Source organism: Vidua chalybeata, chromosome 2 (assembly GCF_026979565.1).
Source record: "Vidua chalybeata isolate OUT-0048 chromosome 2, bVidCha1 merged haplotype, whole genome shotgun sequence".
Taxonomy (NCBI): domain Eukaryota; kingdom Metazoa; phylum Chordata; class Aves; order Passeriformes; family Viduidae; genus Vidua; species Vidua chalybeata.
Genome location: NC_071531.1, coordinates 20196496 through 20219127, shown reverse-complemented (window position 1 = coordinate 20219127; position 22632 = coordinate 20196496). Strand labels below are relative to the sequence as shown.

The following is a 22632-nucleotide window of genomic DNA, read 5'->3' as shown; positions in this document are numbered from 1 at the left end:
GGGTACTGGTGGCTTGTTATGAAATTTTGTTATATTCCAAGCTTTTAAGGCAAGATGAATTGTGTAGGAAATGAAAACAAATATGTTTCTTTTCAACACATTTTTAAGCTCATATAAATAGACTTTAACAAGTTAATTGCTCTCTGGATTTACTGTGAATTTCATTTACTGCCCGACTCACTTGTGTGGTCAAACTACATTATTTAAGAGTGATTGTAAAACCCATGTGAATTCTTTTTCTAAAAAAAGATTTCTCTTAACTTAAATACAGAAAAATAATTTAGTGCATGTAGATCTCTTAATATATCATTCATTTTTTTCTTTAATTATTAGATACAACTTACACCTGCATTGCTGCCTGTGCACCATATTCACCTTGAGCAGAGACTTTTAGTAGCAGGAGCAGTGCTGTAGTGGGCAGAGCCATGGCAGGAGTCCTCAGGGCTGCCTGGCTTACCTAGGGCTGACGGAAGCTGATAAAATGCACCTTTCCAGATGTAAATCAAGGTTACAACACAAATCTGCAGTTGAACCAGACTTCAGAATCAGGCATTCTGATTTTTATGCATTTGGTTCTGTCCATTGGTGCTGTTTACAGTGAGGTAGCAAGCACCTTACGTGGTGCTCAGACTTGGCAGCTGAGGAGTGACACCAGGGGCCCCTGGGGATGCCAATCCCCAGCCATAATGGACTGAGGGCTTCTCACAGCTCCTTGTCCTGGCACAGCCTGCTTCCACACACCAATGTCCATCCCTGCCCAAAGCAAATCAGAGGCAAAGGAGCAAAATTTTGCAGTGAAGCCCACATCTCCTACCTGGTTGCAAGCCAGAGCAAGCACATACCTGAGGACTTCATTCTGTCTTCAGCCCTGGTCTCTGTAGCTAATCCAACCAAAAAAATGTGTCTGTGGTTCCAGTAATAGTTTGCAGGCACACTTCAGCTATCCAAGAGTGGCATTTTGTCTTTTAGTATGTTATGGGGCATTTATTTTCCTTGGTTGTGAGGTCAGAGAGATTGATGTGTGACTGTATCAAATACCAGATGTACTTTTAAAACTGTGGAGAGTTTTGAACACAGTGAAGAAAAATGTCAATTCACTGTCAAAGTACAGACCAAGGAGTTTAATACTGGAAGATGTAATTTGGACTTCAGTCAGAGTAGTTTTCCCATGTGCCCCCAACAGAGACAGAAAACAATGTTCTTTAGTGAATTTTGCTACAGGAATGTACTAAAGTTATAAAGTTGTTCCAAGTGAGAGAAAAAAAGTATGTTGCATCTTTTTTGCACGTCTCGTGGCTTTTTGTGTACTGTCACATTTTTGGTGTATTTGCAGCTTCATAAAATGTTTCTCGTCTTCCATATATAAAAGTATTTGAAACCAGCATGCCATTCATCATCAACAACAACCTCTCTTTAAGTGTTGTAATGTCCAGAGCAGGAGCGGAATATGAAAACCAGTCTAGCAAGTTCCTGGTATAGCTGTTGTACAGAAGTTGTTATTTGCTGCCTTAGTTGCAAGTCCAAGTCCTCAGGCATTTTCTGTCATGTGTCAGTGCCCCTTGTTGATGTGTGTAGTTTGGTTTCAGTTACGGCCTGGAGCTACACAGTAATGAGCCAAACAGGGCAGCTGAAGTACCAAGGGCACCTCAGGTTCTTTCCCAATCTGATATTCTTGGGTAGATAAACTCTTTACTTCTGTACCATGGGCTTCACTTTCTCTGTGGCCTCCCAAACTACAGTTATGCTTTGCTGTACTTTACTGTGGAAGGAGCCTTCAGAGGCTACAAACATCTTGGCAGTATCAAAATTGTTTTTATTGTATCTACTAACACCATGTATGTCCACTTACATGAAGTGCTGTGCAGGCGGTAAGTTACCCATTTTGCTAAGCAGCAGTCTATCTGAATAACTGGTTATCCTCAAAAAGGAATGTAATTCATGATTTCTGTTGGCTTTCCTAGAGGTATTTGATTGTTATGTTTCAGTCAGGTAGTTTTAATAATGCTGAGGTCAAATATTTGAGTGTGGACTTTTTTCTTACAACTTCCAAGACTATGTGAAGGCAACCTCAAGGGAATTTTTTGGAAGAATTTATTCAGATGCAGACTGTCAATAATATCTCCAATATAATTTCAGAAATGGGTGATAATAGCTGTGTTTGCTGTCGAAATAGAGCTGGGGTCAAAAGTACTATTCAACTCCTGAATGCAAATGCCTTGTCACATTTCCCTTTGGAAGCAGCAGATAACTAGACTGAACTGAAATTGAAGACAGTGTGGTTTTTATGACACAAATTGAACTCCTGCCAATGACAAATTTCAAGGTACATTGTGAAAATGAAACGATGCAGTGCTAGCTGAAGTGCATGACATAACTATGAATAGATGTACCCATGTGTACGACACAGCTCCTACCTTTCTGTACTTGGAGAGAACAGTTTCACATGCACCAAGGTCGACAGAGTGGTTGTATCCTGCGAAGCTCATGTCATGCATGAAAGTACATAAAGACCATCTGGGAACTATAAAAATAGCCTGTCCTGGCTGGATGATTTGTGTGGTGGCCAAGGACTGATATGCTCATTCAGGAAACAGCAAAACAATGTCAAACTTGTTGGGAAATAACCAGGCTTATTTTCATCCTTGGGAATGGCCTGGTATTTCATGGAACTAAATACACAAGGAGACTTTCAACCACGTGGTTCCGAATACCCTGAAGGAGTCCGTGTGAACTGAAGTGGCTAAGTGCAGGCAGTGGGAAATGTTAAGATTATTCTTAATATTTTAAAATTTCAGGTTTGATATATCTGAGAAAGACTAAGAACCATAGTAGAGTTTTACTCATATCTAATTTTTTTTTAAGTTTTTATACTTTTAAATGGGCTTTTTAAAAGTTTGTAGATGAGGTTATATCAATTTATTATACAAAAAAAGCTGACCACATGCTGGTCAGCCTTATCTAGCTATCTCCAAATGGTTTGTATAATGATCTTGTGTGAAGATGGTTTATAAAGCAGGACGGAAAATTTTTAATTGACCTACAGGAATGCAAGACATACATCTTAAATCTGGGTGACATTGTCCAGATATTTTTTTTTTTTTTAAGCTCAGTCTTGGCAGGATGATTCTAAGCTAACAGACATATCTATAAACAGTGAAACTCAATTTCAGCCTTTCTATGAAGCAGAAGAAATAGAGATATTAGTGATGACTGTTTTTCTGACGAGCATTTAATGTATCACAGGTGTCGCAACAGCAGCTTCTGAACATAGTTTTAATGAGGTTATCATACCAAAATGCCTTCTGTAGAAGCCCTGAACCTGAACACTGTAACCTGTGACAAGTCTGTCTCCTGGTTTTTATTGTTAATGGATATGCTAGATAAAGCTGTGTTCTCCAGCCACATCGGGCAGTCCAGGCACTATTTTAAATGCTGTTAGAAACTCTAGGAGATGCTATTAAGAGAATAGCTGTAAACCACCTCCCTGGCCTGGTTTAACACTGAGCATCTAATTATTGCCATACATTTCAAAACTGCCATTTTATATTGAAGACAATATAATAGTCTGGAGGACCTGTGTTTCTGTTAAATAGATTGTGAGTCCTCAAATGGCTTGTTCTCTCGCTTATTTATATTACCTACCAGCAGAGTGGTGTGTACAGACAGGGAATTCTGCTGTGCCCCATTAATTGAGCAAAACCTAACTACAGTTGTGTTTTCTTTCACACTTTTGGCTAAACTTGGATTGAGATCAGAGATTTGAGAGGGCCAGGCCTTTGTATCCCCAGTGCCTGCACTAGCAAGTTTTGTTTGTTAACTTACACCAGACTCAGCCAAAATTTAATCTGATCTGTGGGAAATAGGACCAGCTGTAGACTTCAAAGGGAATTTGATTTCTGAATTAACACAAGATTTGAGATGTACTCACAGCTCTTTGGTCTCCTGTTTGGTTTTTTTTTTCATTATTATAATTGTATAAAGAGGAATGATGCACTTCTTTTGAGTGTGAAAGAACATGGTATTAATATAGTTGGTACCATGAGAAACTTGGGGTTTTTCTATTTTTCCAGAGGTATAATAGAATTTAGTGTTGAAGAATCTGTTCTTTCTTCGCACAGTTTGATCTATCTAAACAAAGACAAAATCTCCAGAATAGTTTTCACATTTAATATTAGTTATATTTCAGATCTTGTCTTGGGAATACTTACTTCCACTGTAGTTTTTCATTTTTCTCTGTGTAATCCCTTACTTCTGAAAGTGACACGAGTGAGTATTCTGCTTATACCTAAAGAAAATGGGTGATTTCTTGAATGACAAAAAGGTCATTCTACATAAGAGGTATAGTTACAGGCACCCATTCCCCTGGTGAAAAAAATGTAACACCTTTATTCCACTTGCTGAATACAAGTCTTCATTCATGTGTGATCTTGTGGGGAAGGAGAAATTGAAGCTGGGCTTTTTCCCAGGTTTCTTGAGTGGTTTCAAGTGAGGGAATGTAGTGTGGGTGTTCCAGGAGTTGTGAAATCTTTGGAATACCAACTTCAAGCAGAAGCAATTGTGCAACTTTCCTGTTTTATAGCCTCACCTGTAATCAAAGTAAATGATATTTCCTAAATACCATTAGAGGGTGCAATTAAACAGCAGGAATTAAATAGGAAAGCATTTCTTTGTTCTTGGAATGGAGCCTCTCTCTTCAGCTGGCATTCTCATCCACCACAGCTTTCACTGGACCACATCCCACACCTGGCAGCCTCTTCCTTCTTTGCTGTGCCCATGTCCTTGCTGTGTCATTGAAGGTTTTCTTCCATGTCCCCAGGATGCACACCCGTGTGCTCAGTCCTGCCCATCAGCTCTCTCACCATGCAGTTTGCCACCAGTCTCCTGAATTTAAGCCCTGTACTTCAAGCTTGGCTCAGACCTTGCCCCCTGTGCAAGTTCACGTCTCTCCTCAGGATCTGCTGGTTGGTTCCAGGGAGAAGCTCAGGGAATGGGTTTTGCCTTGGCAGGAGAAAAAATGACTCCAGCAACAGGTGGCAGGAGAGGCTGAACCGGTTGGTGGCCTTTGCAACTTTAATTTCTCATTCCCATTGTAAGATACTTGATGATGTGTTACGTCTCGGTGGTAATTTGTGTGTTACATGGTTCTGTGTCCTATTGATTCGTGAATGCAGGCATCAAGTGTAAAAGGCTTACCCCTCCAGCTTCACTTCATAGGCATTTTAGCAACTGGCTTTTAAATGACTTCATATAAGCACAAAAATTAAATTGAAGTTTATTTATAAGCAAAAAAGATCCTTATAAAAATAAAAGTTGTAATTTCACTTTATATAAGCTAATTGCCCCGGTCTAAAAATACACCTGCTGCAACAGAGTATTTGCTTAGAAAAGTGATTATAAGAGTTGAGACATGATATTATTCTCTCACTGGTTAGCTCACATGAAGTAAAATAACTTTAAGGGTCTCATTTGCAATTAATAGATATCCATTGTATCTTAGTGACTTTATATGTCTTACAGAATTGTTTGCAAATTTAATAATATAAAGAACTGGACCATACTTAGTAATGAAGTTACAGCAACACTGTGCATGCATTTATGGTGCTATGGGATTAATTATAACTCATTTTAAGTCAGTGTTTTTTTTTTTTTTTTTTGTTATTTACTTCTACCTTCACACTTGTAAAAATATATTTTACTTCTTGTCCCCAGGCTTTTCCTTTCCTCCACTTCTACTTTATTTTTATACTAAAAAATATTCAACTCAATCAAGAGGTCAGTCATCAGAAGATGATTGAGCACTTGAACCATCACCATGAGCATGTCAGCACTCTCTCCACAAATTAAGAGCTTTGTGGAAGTTCAGTAGAGAGGATGGATGCAGCTCCACTGGTTGCTGCTGCAGTAACCAAGGCAGAACTAGGAGGAGCTGAAAGTTCAGTTAAAGCAGGACTGGGGGTGGGGGGGCAGGTGAGCAGCTGACACATGGGTGAATGTTTCTGATATTTTTTTAATAGTCAGAAGCATTAAGAGCCATTCTTACACACTGGCATTATTAGGCAGGTGGCCTAATTTTGGTGGAACTAGAAAGGCTGTTGTTAGTTCTGCTTTTTGAGGAACAGTAGAAATTATTTTGTTCTTGTTACTAACAGTTGAAATCATCAGAGAGGCTAACATGCTCTACATTTATGTTCACATTGTGTCACAAATGTAGTGTTGTCCTTCACATTCGAAGGGAATGGATGTGGTGCCTTACCATAATGGTTGAACTGTGGATGACACATCCTGAGAACCTCTGTGTAACACCAAAACCTACATAGAAACATTTAAGATGTATTTGTTAATATTTTAAGAGTTCTTTCAAAATACAGAACAATAAAAAGTCATTAATGGTGACACTGGGGCTCCTGGGGTGAGAGATTCATCTCTTAATGTGAAAATTGGCATTTGCATGTGCATAAAACTATACTTTTCTTAGACTATCATTATCATTATTGATTTTATACAAAAACCCTGTATTGTTTTATTTTGCTACATTTTATATTGTATTCCTTCCAAAAGGAATGCAAAATTTATTACTAACTATAAGCAGTTTTCTTTGTCAGTGAAATGTGCCTGAACTCCTGCCCTCCCCCAAAAAAGTCTTAATTGCTTGATCTGGGTGTATGATAAATGCACCCAGATACTGGAGTGTCCATGTCAGCTCTTAAAATTAGAAAGCTGAGAATTTAAAAAGAGACATGCTACAGTCCTATTACTAGTTAGATCCCATAAAATAAAACAAAACCATTTAAGGTTGTTTGTTTCACAGGTCTCCATTACATTTTAGTGACTACATGTCTTAGAGAATATTTTGCAGTTTTAATAGTTGTGGAAGACTTGTGCGTAGGGTAGGGCTTAAAGTGTCAGTGGATAAAAAGGATAATTTCTTAAGGAAATATCTGTGGTAGTATTTTCCTTTTTTCCAGTCTTATTTTCCTTTTCCTAAAGAGAACAAAAAGCTATTACCCAGGCAGGTAACAGTGATGCATTAGTATGAAATGTAGAAAAGCTGAAACCTTCTCTGTTTTTAATATTTCTTTCACAAGGTTTTTGACTGGAAGGAGGATCATCTTCATCAGTGTATTTGATGTGGCAAACCTGTCTTTTGGACCTAAGGGATTGTAAGCATTCATAAACATCAGGTTAAATTGTGAGGCATTTATTTAAAAGGAGAGAAAGGAATCAATTCTTGCATCATTGTGAGTCTCATGCTTTCCTTTGCTGGCATTAGGGTTTAGGATATCCCTTTATCAAGAGCTCCAGGCCAGCATTGTACAAGTTAGTAGTCAGTAAAAAACTTAAGTGATGGCTTTTCACTGATGGATTTTGTTTGATGGCCTTTTTCTATTTTATAGCACCACGATATTGCTCAATGACAGCAGAGCCATGTTAAAAGTGGCATTGGCAAGAACAAGTTTTGTTTCTTTTCTGTCTTTGAATGCAGTCCCTGAGAATAAGTATGCATTGAACAGTGTTTGTGTGCATTTCTTATGGTCAAAGTAGTTGATTAATATTAGCAGTTAATTAAGAGTTTAAAATTTCAGCAATTTTCAAATTAAATTTGATCCAAGTAAAATATAGGTCCTTGTAAGTAAATAGCTATGCTATTAAAGTCTGTGCTTAACTGAGAAAGAAACAAATGGAAGAAGGAAAAAAATCTTACTCCGTGTTTTTTAAATTATGCTTTTCAATTTTTTGAAACTAGCTAAGTCTTATAATTGAGTGCTTAGGAGAAAAATCCTTGACTCATAAAAATAACAAAAGTAAGATGTAAATAAATAGAGGTCCAGGGCATTAAAGATCATCCAGTCTAGATCTGTAGGAATAAGTGACTGATAAAAATTAGTATGTAGAACAGCAGAGAAATTTAAAAATCATATTTTGATTATAATATATTTTCCTCTGAAATACTTGTTGGGAAGTAGGTATTCTCTGCTATCTGGTGAGATGAGACACCTGAGACTGCCATCTCAGCTGTCCATAAGCCTGTAGCCATGATGCCCTTTGCCCTTCCCAGTGCTTGTCACCCTTTCCCAGGCATCAGCCTGTAGCTGCTTTCCCCTGTGCAAAAACACTCTGATCTGACAGGTGTCAGAGACAGAAGCCTTTGTCAGAGATAGCACTGCCTTCCTGAGTAGGAAGCAAAGTTAATACCAGGAAAATATTTTGATAATTGAATTACAGCCTCTAACAAACCTGTGCAACATGTATCCAAGTAGTATTTTCAGAAGGCTTTATTTTAGTCAAATTGCACAGATTTTCAATGTGACAACAAAGGCTCTGCCATGAGAGCAGCCTCTCTGCCAAATCCCTGCTCCGAAATATAGAGGCAATGGAAGTTCTCATTGAAACACTGAAACAGTATAAATATTGGCACAATTGGGTTTTCCCCACCTTCACTCTGAAACAACTGAACTATTTTTGCTTACGCCTTCCAGAAAAAAAAATTTGCCTGAGGCAAAGACTCACTGTGGAGCTTTACAGTCCAAATAGTTAAAATGGAGTTGAATTATAAATTATATTATAAGCTTATAATATGTCATGCTTAAATATAGGTGTTGAAGTCTGCTCCTTGCATAATACTACAAAGGCCCTTGAGTCTCTGTAGAAATAAGGAGACCAATTTTATCTTCTCTTAATAAGGAAATGTAAAACATGTAAAAAAGAGTGCTGAAGAGTGGAAAAAATGAAAGAAAATTTATCTTTGGACAAATGCTTATATTTAAATCCATTTTTCATTGATGCTGAAAAATATTGAAATGTATATGATTCATGATTCAGCAGCCAGATACTTGCAATAAACAAGTGATTTATTAATTAAGAGGGGTTACAGATCCTTACTCCTTTTCATGGTCCTTTCAAGTCTCTCAATTCTTTTCTCCATAGTGGTTTTGTTTCAGCAACCTGTAACCAGGTGTAAAGTGTGCTCTCCTGGGAACTGGAAAATGCAAGTCTGAACCCTCTAATTCTTCAGTGAATACTTTAATCTTCAGTCTCTTAAATCTGTTATACCACTTCCACTGTTCCACTGCCACTTCTCCTTTTTCTCCTTTTTTCTTTTTTTTTTTTTTTTCTCCTTTTCAAATAAAAGTTCTGAGTCAGTTCTCCACAGCCAAAAATACAAATCGGAGCCTGGATTTGGAGCGGAAATTTGAAGCAATGAATCCTAGTCTCAGACAAGTGTCTAATCCACGTCTACAGGAAAACACATAAATCTTTGAAACGGGCACATAACTTTCGCTATTCCTTGTAGAGGGAATTTCATAGCAAGCTAGTCTTTGAGAATTATGTTCCAGGAGCTGAATGACTAAAATGCCCACTTGGTTACAGTATCCTTAGAAGATCTAATAGGCATGACAGTATGGAGTGTTACACTATCTACCTTCCTGCGTGTCTTTTCCAAATAAAATTTCTTTTTTTCAAATAAAATTTACAGTAAAGACAACAATGAGTAAGATTGTTCCAGTTTGGAAAATTTGCTTCCCTTGAATTTGTGCTAGTACTGATGTTCATTTTAAAGTCATATGGAGGAGTCTGTGTGACTCCTGTCACACCACATCCAGATACTGCATCTGGTCTTGTCACCTGACACAAGCTGTCACCTGTGGACAAGCTGGAGAGTGCTCGGGAGGACACAGGGGCTGGAGCACTGGCACTGTGAGGAGGGAGAGGGGGAGAAGGAGCAGCCTGGAGAAGGGATGGCTTAGGAGCACCTGACAGCCCCCAGCACCCACAGGAAGTCCTTGAGATGGAGCCAGGCCCCTCACAGCTGTGCAGCCTGGGAGTGAGAGACAAGAGGCACAAATTGCAACAGGTTTGAGGAGAAGCTTTTCCTGAGGTGTTCCCATGGGGAGTGAGGCAGTGGAGCAGGTCACCCCAAGAGTCTGTGCCACCCCTCTCTGAGGAGGGTTTCGAGCTCTGTTGAGCAGCCCGCTCTGACCTGGCCTTTCTTTGGGCAGGGGGTGGGAGCTGCGACCTCCTGAGATCCCTTCCAGCCTGTGACCCTCAAGCCTGTAGGTACCCAAAATCCTACTGGAGTTCAGCAGCTTTTATAATATTTCTGTAACAGCAAGCATATGATTGACATCTACTTCAGCCTTCCTGATCACCTCTAGTTTCCCTGGAGTCCTTCTTAGAGGGAAGGCAAAAAATGTAGAATCGTTTTATTCTCCGATAAAGTGATTCTTGTCCAGGGATTAAAGCCTTTAAAAGCTTCTCAAACTCTGTATGTATGGATTTAAGGCATCAGTTCTCTGTATCTTGATTTTTTTAAAGCAGGGGAGTGCTTTTTTTATTTAATCTGGGCTAACTAATAGCTGTGTCATAATATATTAAAATCCTTCCTGAGAAGTATTTAACTGAATTTTTTTATGAAAACCTTAGATTATGTCATGTCTGTCTCTGACTCCCAAAGGATTTTTTAGTTCATCTTGGTTTCTAGGCTGTTTAGCTTTTTCAAAAAGGAGGTTAAAAAGCTTTCCTCTTAGCATTGCCTTTTAATCTATAGACTTTGCTATTTATATTAGGGCTGTGTAGGACTTCATGATGCTGCCACCAGAAATGTGATTCTCTGTCATTTTGTGGTGTTCTTTCTTCACCCAAAAAAGCCAGGAAAGTCTGAAATGGCAAAGGGACTGCCTCTCCCCTCTTGGACTATTACAGCATGTAAAGGGGGGAGGATGGATGAAAAGGCAGATAATATATGTGAAAGTGTTGTACTACTTGGATTATATTACTGGATGCACCGTGTGTGAATTTTTCGTAGCTATTTAAATCTTGGTTGTAGAACATGGAGAGGAAAAGTTAAAGATAAATCAGTGTCTAAAATTGGTAGTTGAGGTAGTTTTTATTAGACAGAAATTTCTCACCCTTAATTCTTTGAATTGATTTTTAATGGGAAGTTTCTCTATAAAATATTTAGCAATGTGGATGCAGAAGAATAACCAAGAAACAAGCTTTTTTGCTTTAGTGATTGCTTAGAAGTTTCTGCAGGCATTCTTTAAAAGCAAATTATTTCCCTCCATCCATCTTCCTTCCTTCCCCACCTTCCAACAAGGAATGTAGCCCTATAACTTACATAAAATGGAGACTTTTAATAACCCTTCTCCAGAGCTCAAACCAATATAAGCTGGGTAGTTATGTATAAAAAAAAATGAACACACACAAAAAAAATGCTGCAACAGATTTCCACTAAGAACTAAATGCACAGCAGTGTATTGAGTATGCTGAATTTATGTATATATTTTTCTGTTCCACTGTGCTACCCTCTGTAATCTTTGTCCTTGCATCTTTTAACATTGACATTCTCTTAGGATTATTCAAGGGAAAGCATGAAGTATTTATAGTCATAGTTAAAGTCTTTATAAATAGTTTATAATAGGAACTGCCATAATAAAAGTTTTAAATAGTTTACATTATAGTTCTTTGTTTTTATATATTCTAAAATTTACAAAATACTTATTTTGGGGGGGGGTAAATTTTCCATGCTGTGAGTCTGAAAAGTATTTTCCCTCATTAATTTGGAGTATAATCCTTTCAGCTATTTTGGGATTGAAGACAAATGGAGAAAAAGCTTTTTCCCTTTGTACAGTAATAAAAATAAAGAAAATATTCAGATACATTTTTAACAATACTACAGGGGGGAGGTTGAAATATGTGGCAAGATCTACTCCCTTTACTTTCTGAGGGGGGAAAAATGGTTGAAAGTGATGGAAAAATAACATCAAACTCTTTCCAGTAACATCTGCTGAGCTTATTAGCAGAAACTAATAAAAACACACCCCCTTAATGACATCCCTGCACATTCCCTTTGCCTGAGGCCATCCAGACATGAGCTAACTGAGCTGCTGCAGCTCCCTGCTGCTCTCTAGACCTTGGTGGCTCTCTCTTACTGGGCAGATCCCAGATTGTGAAGTGTCAGGGATGTGCCCATCTCCACCTCCCACGTGCAATGAACACTGGTCCTTCTCCTGTCCTTTACTTGTAGGAACCTGCAGCTGTGTGGGGCCAGCCTGCATGGCTAGAGGACTGTAGATTGGTTAGCCTAGCACAGATTTGTGATGGTTTATCTCAAGTAGAGCTTTGCTAAGTCCAAGAGAAGACTTTATCATGCAAGTTACCAGTGTTGTCATGAGACAGTAATACCAGAATGGTTTTTCACTATTAGTTTCTCTCCAGCTGTACTTGTGTCAAGCTGTCCTGAAAGATACTAAGGAAGGATGATATTCAGATAGGCATGGAATTTAAATATTTAATATTTTACTGGGTATCTGGGTCCTATGGAGGGATGTAGCACACAGACTTGCAGGTATGTGGACCAACTGGCCCTCCTGCATGATGGTGATGCTGTGTCTGTGCTGCCACTTGCCTGGAGAGCTTCGAGGTTGCCTCACAGCTGTGGGACAAAGGGACGAGGTGCAGGACCAAGTCTCAAAGCCCTTTGCGCTCACTCATCTGCATGCCACATCCGTGGTCTGGCAGTGCCCAGGCAACCTGTCTGTAGCATGTTGCCTGCTGGAAGTCCCTACCACTGTACTGGGCACTGACACCACTGCAGCAGTAAGGTGGTAGTGGTCTGGTTTTTATCATGAGAATTTACCCTCAGGGTGGTATAGGAAACAGTTTGTGTAAGGAGCATGGTAAAAAAACACACATGGGTGTTTTATCCTTACGTTGCTCTTCAAAAATAAGGTGCACAATCAAGACAGAGCCCAGTTCTGCAGTGAAATGCTCAGATGTGTTTGGAGAAATCAGGATTTTGACCCCAGCTACCAGCTGTACTGTTTTTAGCAGCAAAGACAAAAATCAGAAATCATCAAAAAAGCCTTATTCAGATATTCTGTCTTTTGGGCAAATCCTTCAGACTGTCTCTTGTTTATCCTTCCAGGCCCATCACTCTTTTGCTCCTTGCCCTGCAATTGCCTCATTTAAAATGGGTGCCATGGCTGGTAATCCCCACTGCTCCATATAGCAGATGGCTGAGCCTTTTGGAGGTTTCTGGAAGCTCCTTTTGTGTCCCAGCAACATGGTGTCACCTCAAAGCCAGTGTTTCCTCTACTAGACTGTGGCCTGTCTCTTCACAATTGATGCCTGCTGGTGCCCATTCTTACAGACCAGCTCAGAACTCAAGATAGTTCACATTTATTTTAGCGTATATTTAATATTAAGAGTCAGCTGAAAAAGAAACTGCACTTTATTCTAGCTTTTTGGGAGGAATGTTCATTCCAAAAATTCAGCTGTGTTATTTTACTCACATCTGAATCAGGTACAGCCAGTTCTAGCAGGAACTCATGCCATCACATTCATTTCACCTCAAAACTCTGAATGTGAAGTAAAGATGAAAAATTTAAATGCTAATGTTTTGTTTTGTCGAGGTTTTACTGAAAATCCAGGTATATTAAGTGCAAAGTTAAATTTGAGATAATGTTAATATATTTGCTCTCTCACCGAAATTAAAGAAGATGGGATATCGCTAGAGAAATTGTTCCATCTTTATAAAGTTGCGATCTTCCTTAACGTTTTTGAGCCTGTAGTGCTACTCATAAGATTTAAAGCACATTTTTTGGTGTATGACGTGCATGGAAACGCACGCGCACACAGACCAACGGTTACCACACCATCAGACAATCATGTATTTTGGCCTAATTGGTTTGAAACAAGTGGACACATACCATTGTCCCTGGGTTTGTCCTAATTGCAATTTTGTGCTCATGTAAGGAAGAAAATCTTTGGTTCTGTTTAGTGGCAGCATTCCCAATTGACTTCAGTTGTTCCAAGACTGATGAGGTATCTTGGTTCTCAAGCTAAATCCAATCATGTGTTTTGATTTCTCAAGCCTCTGTAATTCCTTCCTTTTTTATTTTCAAACAATTATTTTCATTTCGTTTGCAAGCTCTAGGTGTACTGTCAACCATTGCTTTCCCATTAGTCTTTCTTTGGCTTCCCAGAGCTTTCCATAAAATATATTAGTGTAAATAGCATTTCTGTTTTTTAAAAAAATTGAAGGTGCCTCATCTTAGAACGAAGCTATGAAAGAGGTAAAACATAATTGCACTAATTAGGAAGAGCAGTTGTATTTTTTTTTCCTTTTTTCCCTTTAGCAAAGAGACAAAAAGGAAAAATCAATACTGGAAAACCCATTTCATTTTGCAGCAAAGGCAGTTGGAAAAGATCCACTTGAACTCTTAGAACTAAAATGCTGGAAGCTGATGTAATTAAGCAAACCAGCTGAGAACTGAAAAACAACCTGATCAAACTAAGGGATTATAGCTATGAAAGATCTGATGCACTGTTCAGAATCTTTTGTTAGAGGAAGTAAAGTTTGCTGGGAATTTGGTGCTTAAAGGCTTGTCTTCTGTTGATGATTAGTTATTTTGCTCTGGGAATTGTTGATTAATTGAAAAATGTTTGAATAGCACTTACAAATTGTTGGAATATCTCTTGTTGCCCTTTCTTTAAATAAATAGATGTGGGTTTGGTTCCAAATGGCTCTTCAGTTTGAAATGTAATTTATAATTTATTGAAGACTAGTATTCATGCAGAAATAAAATTTCTGCAATTATGTCCACCAAAGTGTTTAACTCGCCAAATTATTTTTATAAATATCTTTGTGATACTTTTTTCCTTAATTTTATTTTTTGGTAGTTTACTGGATGATGTGTTATTTTGTTAACATTTTTTCCAGGACAGGACAACCATTTTGATAATTCATTGCAGATTTTTAAAACAATACAGTAGGAACAGTTGCAATTTCAAAAAAGATTCATCTGTTCAAAAACAACTCTTTATAGATATTGCATAATAAACCAACCTTCTCCCTGAACAGCATTTTGATTTTATTGAAATGAAAACCTCATTTTTGCCAGATTTGCCCATACAGCATTTGATTCATCTAGAGTGACCTCTTGAAGACAGAATTGCAGGTTAATTGATCACTACCACATACATGTCTGTAGATGGTATTCCTCCTTTTTCTCTGATTGGCACCAGATTTGGAACACTGATATGATTGAGCTCACTGGCTAATAATATGAGATACCCTAATGTGTCAGGATCCAAGATAGGATTTTATTATATCTATGCCATTTTTTTTAAGCTCTCAGGTACAGGTTTAGTTGTTACAACTTTTCATCTGAGTGTGGTCTTACAGGCAGCAGTGAGAACAGGAATGAACTGTGGCTCCCTGGTTTTGTTTTGGTTTAGTGTGGTCTTTTAAAAATCAGCAGAAGGTCACTGTAAATAAATGGACTTAAAACCAAAATAAGAGCCAGGCTTAACATTTGGCAGTGCGGGATTTTTGACAGTCTTATTGCCTTCAGCCATTGAGGTCTCTGTCCTTACTGATGTGCTGTAAACATGGGTGACAGACATCTAAGTGAGACAGGGCATACTGCACAACTCAATAACCATTCCCAAAGGAAATCACTCTGTTCTGGGGAATCTCAGCTTTTGTTTTCCCCAGAACAACAAATATGCTACTGCTCTTGTAAAGAAAGCTTCAAAATATTAACAGTATAAGTGATGAAAAGACATCTGTGAGCTTCTGTAACAAGCGTGGAACGATAGTTCTGAGATATTTGAATCGCCTCATCTTTGTCACTAAATGGTTTGGGTGACATGTGGTTATCCTTTACAGGTGAAGATAGTTAACTTATTTGCATCCTCATTAAGAAAGGCCAGGGAAATAACGGTGCAATTCTTACTGGGAGCACATCTTGATTTGCTTTCTTAAGTGCAAGGTCTCTAGAATGGGCAACTGTTTATATTTTAGATTTGGTGGTTTTGAAGCAAGGTGTCTTGATCAAGCCTTGCAAGGAGGAATCAGGAAGTCATGCTTGCTCGAGCTGCATTTTGAACAGGGTTCGCTGTTAATTTGGTCACTGATGGTGGAGTTAGGAAAGAACCATTCTTCCGTGCTTTATACCTTGTAATCAGAAGGAGTGTGATGGTCTCAATTCCATTGTCAGGATACTTGTGAAGAAAAGTTGTTTTGCTCTTTAGGTTCATGAAATGGCAGGAGAGACTGTGAGGGCAGAAGAAGCAGAGTGTGCTTTTTTCCTCTCCCAGAAGTTTGGTTTGGCATTTTGAGAAAGCAGCATGCTGGAGTTCCTCCACAAGAAGAGGCAACTGTGATAGAAGCCAAGACTGAGGAATGCATTGGTGAGGGCCAAGCAGAGCTCGTTAGCCTTTGGGGAAGAGCTGCTGGCTACTGACTCTGCTCTGGCTCTACGTAAGACACATCCCAGAAATACAGAAGCGTAGGCCTCATTGAAAGTTTCTGATGAAAGTATTTTTCAACAGAAAACACAGAGATTGCCTAAATGACTCATTTTGTGAGAAGTGGCTTCTGGCTTTAGGAAATGTTTTTCATTAAACTACGGAGCATATACAAAACAGTAACACATTGATTTGGCTGTGCTGTCACAGTGCCTTCCTAGAGTCTGTTTAGTAATTACATTCACATTCTGTTCTCTGAGATGAGGAGGCTGTCTTGGATCCTGAGAGATGCCCTTTGGTGCACAGGTCCATCTTGGGTGAGAAAATGGGAGCGTAAGTGCGTGAACTCTGGTTCCCATGCAGCAGGGCATCGAGTCGACAACAGTAAATGTTTGAATTTTCTGGAATGTTTTCATTTTTATGGAACCTCTGCTTTTTGCCTTTTTTTTCCCCAAAGCAAATCCCCAAAATTTCTCTTTACTCCTCCCTATCATTTTAATGACAATGTTGTTGTTATCATTAAAATTTCAGTTGTGAAAGGACATTTTAGCCTCTGCAGGAGATAAATGAAAATTTGAGTGTTTCAGCTGGGGTTTGGAGGTGAGGAGGGCATGGGAGAAGAAGGGGACAGTGTTTATTTTACCACAATAACTCAAAAAAAAAAAAAAAAAAAAAAAAAAAAAAAAAGAAAAAATCCAAAAACCAAAAAACCAAAAACACTCTCCCAAGAAGCTGACAACTGCTCAGCACTTAGTTAAAGCAGACTGGAGCTTGCAGAATTTTTGAAGGTGTAAGATGAGAGCCAGACCAGCCATCTGATAAATTTCTGTTGGCAGGGTTGGATGCTCAGATGGGAAGTGCCCAAGTTCCTGTTTAGTTTTCAGGTTTAGGTTTTAGTTTAGGTGTTTTCCCTAAATGTCTGACCTGTTTCTGCCTTCCTGAGGGGAAGATTGACTGGTAATTCCCAGTCTCTATGGGTGGCATGCTGGTTCAAGTAGCAAATATAAACTCATTTTCTGAAATAACCTCAGCTGTCCCCTGCCCCAGGGTTGGCCTGGAGGGCCCTGGGGGACCCAGTGACCATTGTTTAGAAAAGAGGCAGAGGATTTGAGTCTTCAGATGCTATTTCAAAATTGAAAATATCATTTTCCCTTGATTCTTCAGCCAGATCTCCCTTATTTATGGCAGCAGTCCTAAAATATGCCTGGCAAAGGAAGAGCAATCCTTTTGAGTAAGGGGATGATGGGATGTAAATAAACTATTCTTAGCTGACCTGGCTATCACTGTGCTGATCCATGGCTATATGTGAGGCTGCCTTCTCCAGAGCCACTTGCATGGCCCATTAGCAGGATTCCCAGTGCTCCAGGAAGGTTTAATTTGAGAGCAGTGGTATGTGGGTGCACAGAGCCAGATCAGGTCCTGTGGTTACTCTGGGAAGCAGGCTAGCCTGGCTGCCCGGAGCACAGGGAGGCGTGCTGCAGTTCCAGCTTCACTGGAACCAGCTCAGTGCCAGGTGAAGCATTTGGTTCAGCAAAAGACAAGCAGCCCTAGAAGCACAACGGTGGTATTTGAGGTAATATCCCAGATTTTTCACCCTATATGGGAAGCATTTCTGCAAACCTGTCCTGATAGAACTAAGAGTTGTTTATTTTAAATAAGTGGTTTTGAATGATCTTAACAACCTATCTATCCACTGATGGGGTTTGTATGTGTGCATCCATTATACTTTGGGAAGTGTTAATTGGCTCAGGTCACATTTTTGGGCATTCTTAAATATCTACATGATCACAAGCCAAATTTTTAGAGGTTGAAGTAAGTAGAACTTCCCATTATGTGTAATTGGCTGCAGGAAAAAGTGTTTCAAGTAAAGAAAGTTCAAACACGTTTGAATGCTTTTTGTTAATCCTCTTGACATTTTGAAGAATTAAGATGTTATTGCTGGTTTAAATGTGAAATGTCTCTAAAGGCACATCAGTATTGTTTATAAACTGCACTTCATTTCTTTTAAAAAGCTATTAATCTAGGTAATACCAGTTGTCAGTAACAAAAGGAGGCCATCAATTAGTAGAAATAAATCTATCACAGTGGTGACTGAAAGTTTCTGTGATTTGCTACAGAAGTTTACATTTCTACATTTAAAAATATATATTGAGGGAGAGGCAAGTTGTTTGTTCCTTATGAGTCAGTCGTGGAGATACACAAAACATAAGGATGTTGCTCTCCTCCCCACCATGTCTTTTTTAGCTACTTTTATTTGTACTGTTTATTTGCAGAGAAGAAGGGAATCAAAAAGAGCACTAAATTGAGTGTGGTCAGCCAGCTTTCTAATGAATAGATTTCTCTGGATAAAAGGCAAAATCTGTGTCTTGGTTTGGATGGGTAGAAGCTTTACAGTTCTGTATCTGATTGCTAAACTGACATCTGTGGGAGAGAAGAAACCTTAAATATATGAGTGGAGATCATCTGGTTATTTGTGGCATGGTAATAATGTGTGTATAAAGATATGATCTGACACATGTGTCAAAGTAATTCCTGTTGACTGACTTCAGAGAAATTGCATTGTAAATTCAACTATTACTGGGTATACTTGGGATTCTGATACAAAGGCAGCTGCTTTAGAGGGCTTTTTTCCTGGAGCTGGGAGACTGTTTTGCAATCACATTGATTTTCTCTGATTTTAATTTATTTAAGAAAAGTCATCTTTAGAAAAACAAACAAAACCCAGCATTCTTCCTTTCCCTTGCCTCCCCTTTCCCAAAGCAACCCTCTGTATGTGGGAAATACTACGTTAATATATAAAATTGTCAGGATGCACCCAGAAATGGCATTTGAAGGTTTTGATTTTTTTTTTTTAATAAAGTTCATCTTACCACAGAGTACGTCATTGCTGAGACTGAATTTTTGCAAGCGGTTTCATCTTTACCAACTTTCCTACCACCAAACTCTGAAGCAGCTATTTTTAAAATGCTTTTAGAAGTGGGGGGTTTTTTCAACCCACAGCAATCAAATTATCTTGATTTATTACTATCATGGCCATAGCAACGATACAGATGTATTTTAGGCACTCGGAGATTAAAATGGCCTTAACTGTTGCTGTGAATGTCTGTCCTGTTCTTCATTGTACAGCAATGATTATGCAAAAAGGACACAGGAGGCTATTAATTATTCAGGTCCAAGCCTGTTTATCTGGAAGAAGTGTGTATCAAGTTATACTGGAAGTGGTGCTTTCACTGCCTGAAGTTGCCAGCCTTGGTAACTTCAGTCCTAACCACTATCTGTGCTTCCAGTCTCCTAATCATGTGGCAGAGAAGTTTGAGCCCATTTTACAGATGAGGGATTGAGGAGAAAAGAGACTGAGTGGCTTCCCAGGGCAATACGTGGCATGTGTGACAGGGATGGATGTTGGATACAGCTGATGCTGTCCTCAGCCGGAATCTTAGCAGAAAGCATTCATCCTTTCCAAAGGAGATGAAATTTTCCTTATGGAGACTGAATGATTTTCAGTACTTTGTTTCTTCTTGTTCTCCATGAAATGTAAACTGTAACAATTAGGACTCAAGTATTTGAGGAAGATGTCTGCCAAATTAGCAAGCTATGCTTTCATAAGAAAAACCAGCATCCAAGCTATTGATGAAGTACAGCCTGGGATAATAAAAGGCTTACCAGGGTTCGAAAGACCTCCATTTACATAAATATGCAAAGACATCTGTTACAGTCATGAGTGACCTGCTGGTTTAAACCATCAGCAGGGGAAGCATTGTCGATCACCATCGCCTGCAGTAGCAGGTGCTACTTTAGGCAGCAGGAATTACTGAAGAGGTTTTCGATGAACAAAGACAACCTTTCCACTTGCCAAGAAGAGGCATACGGGAAATCAAAACACCTGGCACACGCCTACGGTCTTTGATTTGTAGTGCGCGGTGAGAGCCTCGCGTGCGCCTCTGCGGCCAAAGCTGTATGTGATCACTCACAGGTATGGTGTGGTTGACACAGCTGCAAGTTTATGTCTGAGGAGTACTTAGGTCTTTTAAAACCAAACTACTTAAGTCAGATTCCCAAACAGGAATGCATCACCAAGATTTAATGCAAAACGTTCAAAATAAATTTATCATCTAAACCCAGTGTTTTTATTACCAGAGTATATGCCCAAAATAGTAACGTAAAACTGTCATCCTAAAGGTTGCAATTACTTAAATGAAAAATTTGAGTTTAGTTCTTGCTCAACATTAATGAACAGTGACATTATAATATCACAGCTTTATATAATACAAAGATATTTGTCTTCCTTGCTGGCTCAAGGTATATGATGTTCTCTCTCTTTCTCTTCCCCTTCGGCCCCATTCATTGCACAATATGGTTTTGTAAGGAAAGAATCTGTCCTCAGTGGATGAACAATTGGACAAAAAATCGGATTACAAATTCAGAGCTGCAAAAATATTGTAATTTGGTGTGTTATACATGACTATAATTGCCAACAATTCTAAAAGCGCTCACACAGTAAAGAGAAGTCTCTGAAGAGCCTGTAGGAAAGTCACACAAATAAAGAAGTTGACAGTAGAAGGGTCTTCTAATATTTAAAATGCTCTCTCTGACTCTCATGTATGTTAAATACTGCTCCTGAATTGTACAAGAAAGGTGCAGTACAGCCTGAGTACTTGATTCACAGTATTTAATGGATGCCTCACATTGGGATGTTACAGCTCTAATAAATTTATGACATCTTTAAATACATTAACAATTCCCACCTCTGTTTTGATAGCACATTTCATAGTAAATTAAGATAAAACAAAACCTGTTCTTTTCTCTCCCTTGAACAGAGCGTGGATCACACTTCTCGTAAACCTCATCATATTGAGGTTGGGCTAAGATGAGCATAACCAGTGACGAAGTGAATTTCTTGGTGTATCGCTATCTCCAGGAATCGGGTAAATTCTTTGTCTTTCTTCATAACTTCTGGTCATAAATTAAATGGGGAAATTGCCTTTTTGCATGATACTGCTCTAGGGATGTTGCCTTGAGTGTTTCAGACTGATAGACTAAATATTTCTTGCACAAACCCCCATTTCTTTGAAATCATGGTCTAGAACATAATAAAAGTACAAACATGCATAGGTGCAAAATAAACATTGCAGTTTGCAAAACAAGAAGTAAATAACACTATGTTAACAAATGCTTTGGTAGTGATATCATGTCAGCCAAAGTAATTTTTGGCATCACAGGCAAAAAGCACATGTATCTTGTATCTTTTTTTTCTTAGATACTTGAAATTGTTTACATTGAGTTTATGCTGGCTCTAAAGAGAAATTTGGGTGCAAGTTTCTCATGTTTTAGACCATTCTTAGGGTAATTATGTATGTAAACTGAGCTGCACAAGTGTCATCATGGCTCTGTCTCCATACCACTTCCACCTCTAGCTGTTTTCATATTGGAAAATACTACAGGGCTTCAAAATATTAAAAAAAAAATAAATTGAAACTTACATTTTGGGTTTATTTTATATACGTAGTCTTCTTTCCACTCTTTGCAAGAAGTAGAATATCTCTTAGCTAATGGAAAACGTTATGTTACTGTAGAGATGATAGGGGAACTGAGAAACATTGTCAAAGGATTTGTAACCAGCATCACCAATATTTTACTTGGTACTGACCCTATGTTTTGTGTTGGTAAAAGTAGAATTGATTAAAAATATTTCATGTTTCACATGCTGAAACAAACAAACAAATCTGTGGAAAATAGATGTCATCCTGTCAGAAGACTTGAAGCCAGTTTTAGAATAAGCCCTTAAGACCCAAGAGATGCCTTGTACAGAGAACCAGAATTCCAGCAGGTAGAAGGTACTGCTTTAGCCTGCTTCTGTTGGTCACTATAACTGGTATTCATTAGATGCATTATTTTGAGTTGTTTCTTCAACTTGCAAGACTATTTCAATCCCAGGAAACTGAATCCCTATGTGAAGAATCTCCACTTAAATTAAGAAGGTTTATCGTACTTCTGTATGTTTTGGTTTTTTGAAACAGTTCTTTGAGAGTCCATAGTTGGCCTGTGTTAGCTGTTGTCTCACACTCTCTAATAATGGAGTTTCTCAAAAGTCTTCTAGATCTGGTGTGCAAACAGATGAAAGAAAAAGAGGAACTAACAAAACTAAAACTTTGTCCAGACAAAGTTTACTTTTAAAAACAAGCCATTGTGTACTGCACTAGAAAGAGCTTTTAGACATTAGAGCATTGCACCAATAGATATAATCAAAGCATAAAGAATCCTGGAGTTATTTTACATTGTTATGTTTGGGTTGTAGGAGATTCTGCATAATGGTGTAGTAATACAGTAGCTTTTCCTGATGTGAAAAAAACCCAACCTTTTTTATCCATCTTGATACGT

The 22632-nt window shown here is 38.6% G+C and overlaps 1 protein-coding gene across 3 annotated transcripts in view; it reads left to right on the top strand.

Annotated features, from left to right (window-relative positions):
• Window positions 1-22632, top strand: part of TBL1X (transducin beta like 1 X-linked) — a 192181-nt gene that overhangs the window by 116944 nt on the left and 52605 nt on the right. For all 3 annotated transcript variants that reach the window (XM_053934424.1, XM_053934423.1, XM_053934425.1), the window contains one exon: window positions 21072-21179. In XM_053934424.1, coding sequence (XP_053790399.1) covers window positions 21122-21179 — 58 coding nt within the window. In that variant the 5' untranslated portion in view covers window positions 21072-21121. The remainder of the gene's footprint in view (window positions 1-21071; window positions 21180-22632) is intronic.